The sequence below is a fragment of the Neopelma chrysocephalum genome, unplaced genomic scaffold (genome assembly GCF_003984885.1).
Source record: "Neopelma chrysocephalum unplaced genomic scaffold, ASM398488v2 Primary Assembly neopelma1_70, whole genome shotgun sequence".
NCBI classification, from domain to species: Eukaryota; Metazoa; Chordata; class Aves; order Passeriformes; family Pipridae; genus Neopelma; species Neopelma chrysocephalum.
This window is the reverse complement of record NW_020897730.1, coordinates 4,130,225-4,140,196: the sequence shown is the minus strand read 5'-3', so window position 1 is coordinate 4,140,196 and position 9,972 is coordinate 4,130,225. Positions and strand designations below refer to the sequence as shown.

Genomic DNA, 9,972 nt, shown 5'->3' with positions numbered 1-9,972 from the left:
CTGTCAGTGTGCAATGACACCAAAACACTGCTCAAAGGCAACCTTCCTTAGAACAGCTGGACCCAGACCACTGTGCAGGACTGTTCTTTGGGCTCTAGAGGTGCACAGACAGGTGAAGAGATGATGATCCTCGGTGGCTGCAGAAGAGAAGGACCCAGAGCCTATTTCACCGCTGTCCTCGCTCACCCTGCAGCATAGAGGGCACGGAACAGTCCCGGGGCTGCCTCTGTACAGAGGGACCCCGGGCTGGGATGAACACGGGTGCCCAGCACAGCTGGTCCTGGTAAGGACAGGTGGTTCTGGGAGCATCAGCATGAGGAGCCCTAAGGATTTTGATATCAGCGCTGCAAGTGCCTGAAAGAATGCTGCCCTCAAACATTTCCTGTGCTCTTTGTGTCCTCTTGGTGGTGTGTGGCTGCTGCCCTGCTGTACAGGCTGCTGTCCCTGCTTCCTTGGCTTCTCTGCATATGGCTGTGGCATATGTGTATTATGTAATTCCATCGGCTAATTTGGGGTGTTTGCTGTGCATGTTTTCTTATCATGAATGTTGAAGTGCGTGCCTTTGTCTTTTAGTGAAAGACACTATGAAGGGCCAGGCCTGCTTTGCACATTTTCTGTATTTTCATGAGTTTTATACCATGACCTTTATGCTGAAGGTGTACTGTATGAACTCTGATGGTGCAAATGAGGGTTGAGAGATTGTACAAAGAATTGTACAGGCGATACTTAAAAATAAAGCTTCTTCTAAGGGCACAAAACCGGACTTTGTCTTGCACGTGGGAATGGAACTCGACGAGATTTCAGGAACGCCTCCCCTGAGGGGCCGCCCGTGGGGCACGTTCGGGGAGAGCCGCTGCCCCGGGACCCGCCCGGAGCTCCTCGGTCACACCGGGACCCGCTCCGGGTCCTTCGGTCCCCCCGCGCCGCCGCTCCGCCCTCCCAGGGCTCTCCCGCCCCGAGGGCCGGTGGGAGCCCGGCCTGAGGGTCCCGCCCCGAAACACCCCGAGGGCCCAAGCCGGGACCCCTGGCGTTGCACTGCCCCGCTCCTGGCCCCGCTCCTCTCCCCGGCAGTGCCCAGCAGTGCCCCGAGCTGGTTCCGCTGCCCCGGCCGGGAGCGCTTCCTCCCGGAACCAGCGGGGCGGTCCCTGCCCGTCCCTGCCCACACCCGCCATGGCCGCGCGGCTGCTCCTGCGGGCGGCGCGGCCGCTCCTGCCCCCGGCCGGGCCCGGGCGGGGCGTGCTGGGCACCGCGCTCGGGGCCGCGTTCAGCTCCGGGCCGCCCCCCGAGAAGAAGCGATGGCTCCGAGCGTACCTGGAGATGCAGCGGCTACAGGCGCCGCCGCAGCGGCGGTGAGGGCCGTGCGGGGGAGGGCGGGGCTGGGGGAAGGGATGCAAGAACGGCCCCAGAAATCGGGAAAATCAAAACGTTTAGGAGCGGGATGGGTTTGGCTCCGCAGGTCGGCGTAGCCCCGGTTGAACGTGGCAGACGGGGTGATGGGGAACCAGCATGATGCGGATTGAAATACTGGGTTTGGTGTTCAGACATGGTTCAGTTTTTCGTTCCCTGTGGAGCAGCCCGAGGGCGCGGTGCTGCTCGCGGGTAACTCACTCTGTCCCTGAGCCCGTGTCCTTCCCGCAGGTCCGAGCAGCCCAACTGGGATTACCACGCCGAGATCCAGGCCTTCAGCCACCGCCTGCAGGAGAACTTCTCTCTGGACCTTCTCAAGACGGCGTTTGTCAATCCCTGTTACATCGAGAGCGAGGAGGCGAGGCGCCGGCAGCTCGGCGTGGACAAGGACGCGGTTGCCCTCAGCCTCCAGGATAACACCAGACTTGCGGAGCAGGGGCTGCGCTTCGCCCGTGCTTACCTGACACAGTGCTTTGAGGGCGCCTACCCACATTTACCTGCCAAGGGCGTAGAAGCGCTTGTTAATTTTCTTACCGGTCAGGAACTACTCTCGTACGTGGCTCAAAATCTGGCTATCCAGGACCTGGCGCTTTGCAGGGACTTTCCCGCCCCACCACAAGTGCTGCAGAGGACGTTCCTCGCGGTGATAGGAGCCCTACTGGAGAGCAGCGGGTCAGAGAGAACAGGCATCTTTGTCCGGGTAGGTCCAGTAAACATTGTTTTGTACCTCCATCCGGGGACATCGGCAGAAGTTTGACAGTACCTGTAACAAGACAATTTAATAATGAGATCTGTTGGTTGGTGGCGGTGGTCAGGTGGGGTTTGGGGATTTTTGTGTTGGGTTTTATTTCATTGAGAAGCACGGGCTGATCGAGTGCATAAAATCATACATTTCTGGTTTATAATGGTGATATTAGTATTTGCTGACACTTGCTAAGGGAAAGCATTATATTCCATGCACTATACTATCAGATAATGAAATTATTCCATGTGAGATCACATATATCTTAAATTAAAAAAAAAATTATATAAACAGGGACTGAGTTTATAGGTTTTGCATGTAGGAGTGCGAGCACCTAAAGACATTTCATACAAAAGTGTTGAATTCAGTGTAACAAAGTAGTTTTAGTAGCTATTGTAATTTCAGTCATGCCTTTAACTTATTTTTAGTTTTGCGATGGAGAAACGTTTGTTAAAATCTTCTTTCTCCTACAAGACTATTGGGAGGTCTCTTTAAGAGCAACTAGCAGTTTACAGGCAAGAGAATAATCCAAACAGGTTGAAGTCCTAAGGATTTGCCTGTTCCCTTCAGCCTGTGTGCAGAACTCAAGCTCTTGCTTAGCCCCAGCCTGTTGCTGAACTCGTGCTCATGTCTGTGCACAAGCATTGTCACAGGTCCTCTCTCAGGCTGGTTCTGTCCCTTCCCTGGGTCTGGGGGCTCACTTTGCTCCGGACACACGTCTGTCAGTGGCTAAACCAGAACCAGAGCTGCCCAGTGTATCAGCTCTGCTGCGCTGGGATGGGGCGCTGAGGCAGCTGCCTCGTTCATTTCACAGTTTATTGTCAACTCTATTAACGCCTCTTCACACTGTATTTTCATTAGGAGACACCTGAAGTTCAAGCCATTAATTGCAATATCTAAATATTCTTGTTTAGGACTTCTTAATTCCCCAGCTGATTGGAAAAGACCTGTTTGAGATCTGGGAAGTTGTAAATCCTATGGGCTTACTGGTGGAAGAACTGACCAAGAGGAATATCTCTGCTCCAGAACCAAGAATTACCAGACAGTTGGGAGTCAGCACAGTTCTGCCAGTGTACTTTGTTGGGTTGTACTGGTTAGTACAATATTAATTTAAAATGACATGGATTTAATTGGGGGAGAGGGGAGGAGGGAAGATGATCTTTTCTACTCATATGCTTTTTGGTCAAGTTGTTAGAGAAAAGAAACCTTACAGTGACTTCTATATAAAATCAGCCATTTGAGTGTTGGCCATAGCTGAGTGGTGATGCATAGACAGTCTCTGACTAAAGGGCTTCAGAGGCTAAATGGGATGCACCAGAGAGCCTGGGTGTGTGTTCTGGGTGACCTGTCACGGGAACTTTGTGAATATCATAAGTGGATGGCTGTGCAGGGATCACATATCCAGGGCTTTGGGAAGGGTAGAGTCATCGAGGGAGGTGGGATTAAAGAGAGTCTCATTTTATATTCCAGAGAAGGTTTTTAATTTTCAAATCACAGGCACTAAAAACTAGGCAAGAGGAGTGTCTGTGTCCAGGGAAGACTTAGGAAGTGCCGGTTTTCCCTGGTGCATTTGTGTCAGGTGCAGTCAGCCCTTGTCCTGGTCTCTTGCCCCAGGGTGACATCGCTTCTGTGGGGCAGGACAAAACCCACATTGCTGCTGCTTTGCTAAATGAGCTGCAGATAAACACGTGGGAAGGTTGCCTTAACTTGTTCTGATTTATCATGCTTTGGTTTATATGCCTTCTAGGATTTATCTTATAGAAAAGAAAGGAACTTGGATTATTTTTCTTCTGGGATCCCTGGTGTCCCTTCACAAACTGCTCCTATTCAGTGCCCACAGGTGTTGATTAAACAGAGCTGAGCACGTGCTTTATAACAGAGAGAGTTTTGCTATCAGTCCTTTTGAAGCAGTTTGAAAATGCTTCCTTACCAGGGGAGGAGACAAGACAAAGGCATTTCAGTTCCTGTTTAAGTGAACCAGAGTAACAAATTTGCATATTTTAACAGGGTTAACAAATTTAATGCTGTAAAGAATCAGTGATATGCTAGGAATGTAAATGAACAGAGTGGTGTTATTCCAAGAAATGGACACATTTCTGACCTGAGTTTCCATTGTTGAACATACAATCACTTATCTTTGCAGGAAAGACCAACAGGAATGTTTAGATTGTGTGTATGTAGAAATAATCTTCAGTATTCACAGAATACTGGAGAAAAAAACACTCTATTATTTTTCATGGTACGCAGCAGTGCTGATGATTTCATGATGAAAATGTTTGTAATTTTATTTTCTTTTCCCCAAGTGATAAGAAGATTTTAGCTGAAGGCCCTGGGGAGACACTGCTCGCTGCAGAGGAAGAAGCTGCGCGGGTGGCCCTGCGGAAGCTCTACGGGTACACAGAGAACAGGAGGCCTTGGGACTACTCAAAACCCAAACAAGGATTGGCAGCTGAAAAGGCAATCAGCAGTAACTAGAATGCTAAAAGACATTTCTGGTTTCTCATAAGAATTAAAGGCTTCCATGCTGAATATAGATGTTTTTAGAAAAGCAAAATTCAGTTTGTTTTTCCAGTCTTCAGTGCTTGAAACTTTCAAATCAGACATGAATAAAGTCTTTTTGTTTTGCACAATGTTTAATATTTTCTCATTTTTCTAAACATAAAAAAATACCCTTAATATGAACTTTTGCCTTTTGGCTGAGTTTTTACATATATCACCTTTTTAGTGATGTTTAATGATGTGTGACAAAACCTGTATAGAAACAGGTGTCATGAATGCTTCCTTGGTGATTGTTTGGAGAGGATTGTTAACAAGAGGAGTTGAATTATGTGTGCAACATCAGTCTTTGGATTGCATCTGGATTCATGTGTCCTTAACCCTGTGAAAACATCAAATGTGATGAGGATACTGACACTGGTGGTGATCCAAACTTTTGAGGTCTCACTGCTTGCATGCAAATTTTATTTGCCATGCACATTGGTTGCTATTGTTGGAGCACAAAAGGTTTCTAAAATTTGTAAAAATGTCTCTATTGCAAAACTAGAAATAAGTGAAAATAAGGATCGTGAAGGCCTGAACCCACAGATACAGGGGAACGTGATTTCATGATAGGGTATAAAATAAGGTTTTTCTCATTTTCTCTTTTTTTTCTCTTTTTGGTACTTCTCCTGTTTAGTCCATGTACCTTAAGTGATCACATGACTAAAGCACTGGATTTAGTGAAATCAGTGTTTTGTTTGCACTATCTGTAGCTACTTTAATATAATAAATAACTGGAAAGACACTTAGGAATAACTGAGGTACCTGCATGATATTCCTGTTAAATGCCATAGAAACTGAGTATGTCTACCAGAGGGCTACAGACACGTGAGGACTGTGGCTCTTTTGAAATAATTTTCTTAAAAAATGAGTGAGAGTCTATTACAAACTGGGACTGAGCCCTGAAAGGAAGAAGCTGGCTGTAGGACAGTGGTTCAGGAAGTGTTTCCTGTTTTATCCCATTGTGAGCAAAAGAAGACACCAGATAAATGTGCTTTCACTACTGGGGGTGAAAAAAGCATAGGCAGATGGCAATTCATCCAGGTTTGATGTTGCTGTCCAATAGCCATCCTTTTGCCTTTGGCTCATGGGATGGAATCAGTGAAGGACACTTGGCAGCCAGAGGTCCCGGCTCAGCTGTGGCTGCTGAGCAGGTCTGTGGCTCGTTCCCTCCCGGCCCTGCCGTGACAGTGAGCACTGACTCTGCCCCGTGGAAACAGTTCTCGGTGTATCCAAGCAAAAGAAGTGTCTGTCTGTGATCCAGGAGTGTCTCCAGACTCACTGTGACCTGCATCTTACCCCTGTACGAAACGCTGATGTGGCTGGAGAGCAGCAAAAGCTTCCTGCTGTGTTCTGGGCTGGGGGAATCACTGGTGTGAAAGCTGGAGTATAAAAAAAGAGAGCAGAAAGATCAGTGGAGCATAAAATGTGCATAAAATCGCTTAAGTGAAAAATTCCAGCCAGGTAATCTATTACTGCTTACATAAGCAAAGCCAATAAGGTCAGTCTGTTCCAGGGGGATAATAGCAAAATTTGAAAAAGATGGTAAAATTACTCGTGCTATTTTTAGTTTCCAGATAAGGTTATTTCTCTTTACCTATTTTAAAAGGACAATAGTGAAGGTGGGTTTTTTTACAGCCAAAGTTTGATTTGCTTACTCTTTTTTTATATACATATTTATTTATTTTGAGGTAGAGAAAAAAGCAAATTTCTGGCAGTTTAAAAAATATTTAAGATCTGCTTACTGTGGCTTTATAGTTTGGAATATGGGCCTAAGTCATAGGAGAAGAAGATTACTGAATACTGTGCTGAAAAAAGCTGAGTAATGCAAGATGAATCAATTTACTGTGTGGCACATGTATGAAATGTATTGAGCTCAAGTGGAAAGACAGTTTGGGGACATGGAAAGAAAGCACTGGGTTTTTATAGAGGTTTAAGTGAAAAATGAGTTTTTATAAGAAAATGTGTCCTATTTTCAAGCTTCCAAAGGTCAAAAAACCATTTTATATGGTACCTGTGCTTTGACTTCTGGCACTTAAGCATATATTTCAGGATTTACAGTTGTAGTAGTGGAATAATTTACACACTTCAGATTAACAACTTTTTTCCTTGTTTTTTTAATCAGTAGCCATAAAATATCTACATGATGTTAAAAGATTGTTTAGATTTACAGAAATCAGTATCTACAAAGTCTGGAGGAAATGGCAGCTCAGAAACATTGTTCATGAAATTCCGTGGCAGTTTTGTTTTCTGAAAAGTGCTTTGTGAGCTGCTTGCATTGGTTCTGACCAGGTGCTGAGTACAAGTGCATTTCCATCTCCCAGTGCTTGTTCCTTTCACAGTCACATTTTATTTATCTTTCAGAGAAGACAATAGATTGAGCAGCATGTCAATAATGACTGACAGGAAGGAATCAGGGCAGTTTATTCTTGCAACCCACTGAAGAACTCATTGATTATGAATATTGTATTTGTAAAGTGATTTAACAGTAGGATGCTAAAGGAGTTCTTTAGCATTTATGGAATTTTGGATTAGGTTAACATAATCTCAAGAATCAACTTTGATTATGCTTTTCTGTATTATACCTTATAGCCCTACCTGATGCAGATATTTCTGTTACTGCATTTGCATTTCTCCTTCCTTTAACTCATTCAAACCTTATCTCCTAATCAAGATTTTTTTGTTAGGTGAAAAATTGGTAAACTGGAACACAAGACAGCAATATTTCTGCAGTAACTTAAAATATGATCTCATGTACTAACAGCTGTGTTTCGACAGAAGTACAGTATTTTATGCTAACCCTTTTTTTAGCTTTCTTTTTGTGACCTCTGTATTGATTCCAAAAAGTTTTCTAATATGCTTAGACATAAGTATCAGTTGAATTATGAAATAAATGGACTACCAGTGATTAATCCATTGCAATGGATGTAATCCATAATGCAGTGGCAGTTTTGCTATTGATTTTAGCCTAAACTTGCTTTTTCTCCAAATGTTAGATAAATTCAATGTGTGAGTGATCTTGGATTACTCTGTTCCTGTCATCTGCATCCTTTGTCTTTTTCTGGAAAGTGTTTTAAAAGTGATATTATTTTAAGAAAGGTAAGAGAAGTTCTGTTGCATTGGTCCCAGCCAAGTAATTGGAGTAAAACTTCTTAATATGCTTTCATGCACTGTTATTAAATTACAACTGTTCTCAGTTTGTGCTTTTGCTCCTTTGTCTCTGGCAGTTCAAGCAATGTGGCTGAGCATTCTGTATTATGTCCTTATTTTTTACTGCAGCTTCTTCTGGTTACAATAAACAGATATTTTGCTGTCATCTTCTCTTTAAAAAAATAGCCCAGGAATAATTCCTATGTTATGTTAGTTGTTGCTGTGACTTAAAGACAGGAGATTAAAACACAATCAATTCACAGTTATCTCCATGTTAATTGAGAGTTTGAAATTGCTGGTGAAAAGTTAAAGCTTTTATTGATATTTTTATAACAAACTCTTGGGTTTTGTGATAAATTAAAAATTTAGGTAAGGTGCTCTGGTGTTATGTTGCTATAAAAAGCCATGAAGAACTCGAAACATCAAAAGATGTGTTGTCATTGTGTTTTGCAGGGCAGGGGGAGAGGGATGGTGCAGGTACAGAAACATTAGAAGAGCCCTACTTTTTCTTGTCCTTAACTTTACTGAGTGCTGTGGTAAACTTTAAAGAGGCTTTAAACTATTTGGTTTTTCTTACATCAGAGCTTTGAAGTTTAATATTGAGAGTTTCATTTAGCGTGGAGATGCAAACACCCCTCTACAAGATTGTTTTTATCTTTTCAGATTGATTCCACTGATCTCATGGCTAGTTTTCCATGTTTCCCAGTTCAGTTTGCCTGAGAAATTGGAGATACAATGCTCACCAGTTGGTCAGTAAATAGCCACTGTCCCAGTGTGAGGCTGCACAGTGCAAACAGCTGATCTGTGTGACAGAATCAGAGCACTGAGGGCTGTCAGGGATTCTTCAGTCACGGGCACACTGCAATGCAGCTCTTTGTGATGCTCCTGAAAACCGGGACTGGTCTTCTTTGGGAAAAGGGTGGCTCTAGGGAGAAGGTAAACGTTATCATCCCCTTCTATTTTTGTGTCATAAGTGTAATATTTCTGCCAGTCTGTGGCAGTTCTGCTGGTGACTGTGCTCTTGGACTTCCAAGTTTATGTTCAAACATCCTACCTGAATTGCTACACTGCAGGTATTGTTTGACTGTCAGGGACATCCTGGGTCATCAAACAATCCATCACCATCACAGCTGTGTGGTGTGATCCTTTTCCTAAAGAGATTAAGCTCTGTTTTAGATGCACTGCATCTTTTGCTCCTGTTGCTCCAGCTGGGGACAATTACAGAACCTCACTTTTCTGATATGGAAATTAAAATTTATGCCTTACCTCTGGAACTATTTGTTGCCAGTTGTGCTCACTTGTTCTTATACCAATGTTCTTTATCAGAAGAAATTTAGATTTTATTGACATTTGGGGAATTTTGCCTTTAATTCCAATGAGATTAAAATTTCTTCAAGTTTTCAACATGCTTGAGAGCTCCCCTTTATAGGGCATCTTAATAGCTTTGCAGTCTCGTGTTTAATTAATTAATTAGCCTGGGATGGTTATATAAATCAGAGCAACATTTGTTTTTTAACTTGAGTAAGATTTTTAGATGAATCATTACTTGGCCTTTTTAGTTTAGTACTCTTTGTCCTGAAAGGATGATTTTGGTTTAAAGTACTCAATTTTGGTACTTGACATAGGAAACCAAAATGAATCACGTCAGTAGGTGGATGTGTCTATTACAAATGGTATTTTCAATAGCCATTTAAATTACTTGGCCAATATTTATGTAGCAATTCTAAATCTTAAAAACATGCAACTAACAAAAAAAAAAGTTCTGGAAAAATGTTTTGATATCCATCTTCAAAGAAACTTAACACTGTTTAATGCAAGTTGTTTCAGCAGAGAGACAATAGTCAGCTGTAGTCCTTTGCTTCTGGCAACAGATTCCATAGTTTCATGATTCCCACCTATTTAGATAAGTGTTGAACCAAATCTTCAGTTTGTCAATGCCAGTGTATTTGTGGCTTTCTGTACTTGCACTTGGAGGGGAGGAGAGATGGGGGGAAAGTGCCACTAGCAATTTTTCAACCTTATTGAAGTGAGAAAATAAATACTTTTGACTGATACAGGGGATCATTTCTGAAGTTTCTAAGCTTGGAAGATTTAAAATGTTCTGCACTTGCTTATTTGACCATTTCTAGAGAGTG

The 9,972-nt window shown here is 43.4% G+C and overlaps 1 protein-coding gene across 1 annotated transcript; it reads left to right on the top strand.

Moving 5' to 3' along the window:
* The first annotated feature begins 1,155 nt into the window (after positions 1-1,155).
* On the top strand, positions 1,156-4,779 carry MRPL44 (mitochondrial ribosomal protein L44). Its single transcript, XM_027685965.1, has 4 exons — positions 1,156-1,349; positions 1,639-2,107; positions 3,064-3,242; positions 4,453-4,779. The coding sequence occupies exons 1-4, from the start codon at positions 1,171-1,173 to the stop codon at positions 4,622-4,624; spliced, it is 999 nt and encodes a 332-aa protein (XP_027541766.1). The 5' UTR covers positions 1,156-1,170; the 3' UTR covers positions 4,625-4,779.
* Positions 4,780-9,972: the final 5,193 nt, after the last annotated feature.

What these genes read in the sequence shown, in the direction of transcription:
- MRPL44 (XM_027685965.1), top strand. Translation starts at nt 1,171, where the DNA reads ATGGCCGCGCGGCTGCTCCTGCGGGCGGCGCGGCCGCTCCTGCCCCCG. An exon ending in GAACAGGCATCTTTGTCCGG is followed by an intron (nt 2,108 to 3,063) that starts GTAGGTCCAGTA and finishes ATTCTTGTTTAG; the next exon opens with GACTTCTTAATTCCCCAGCT. An exon ending in TACTTTGTTGGGTTGTACTG is followed by an intron (nt 3,243 to 4,452) that starts GTTAGTACAATA and finishes CTTTTCCCCAAG; the next exon opens with TGATAAGAAGATTTTAGCTG.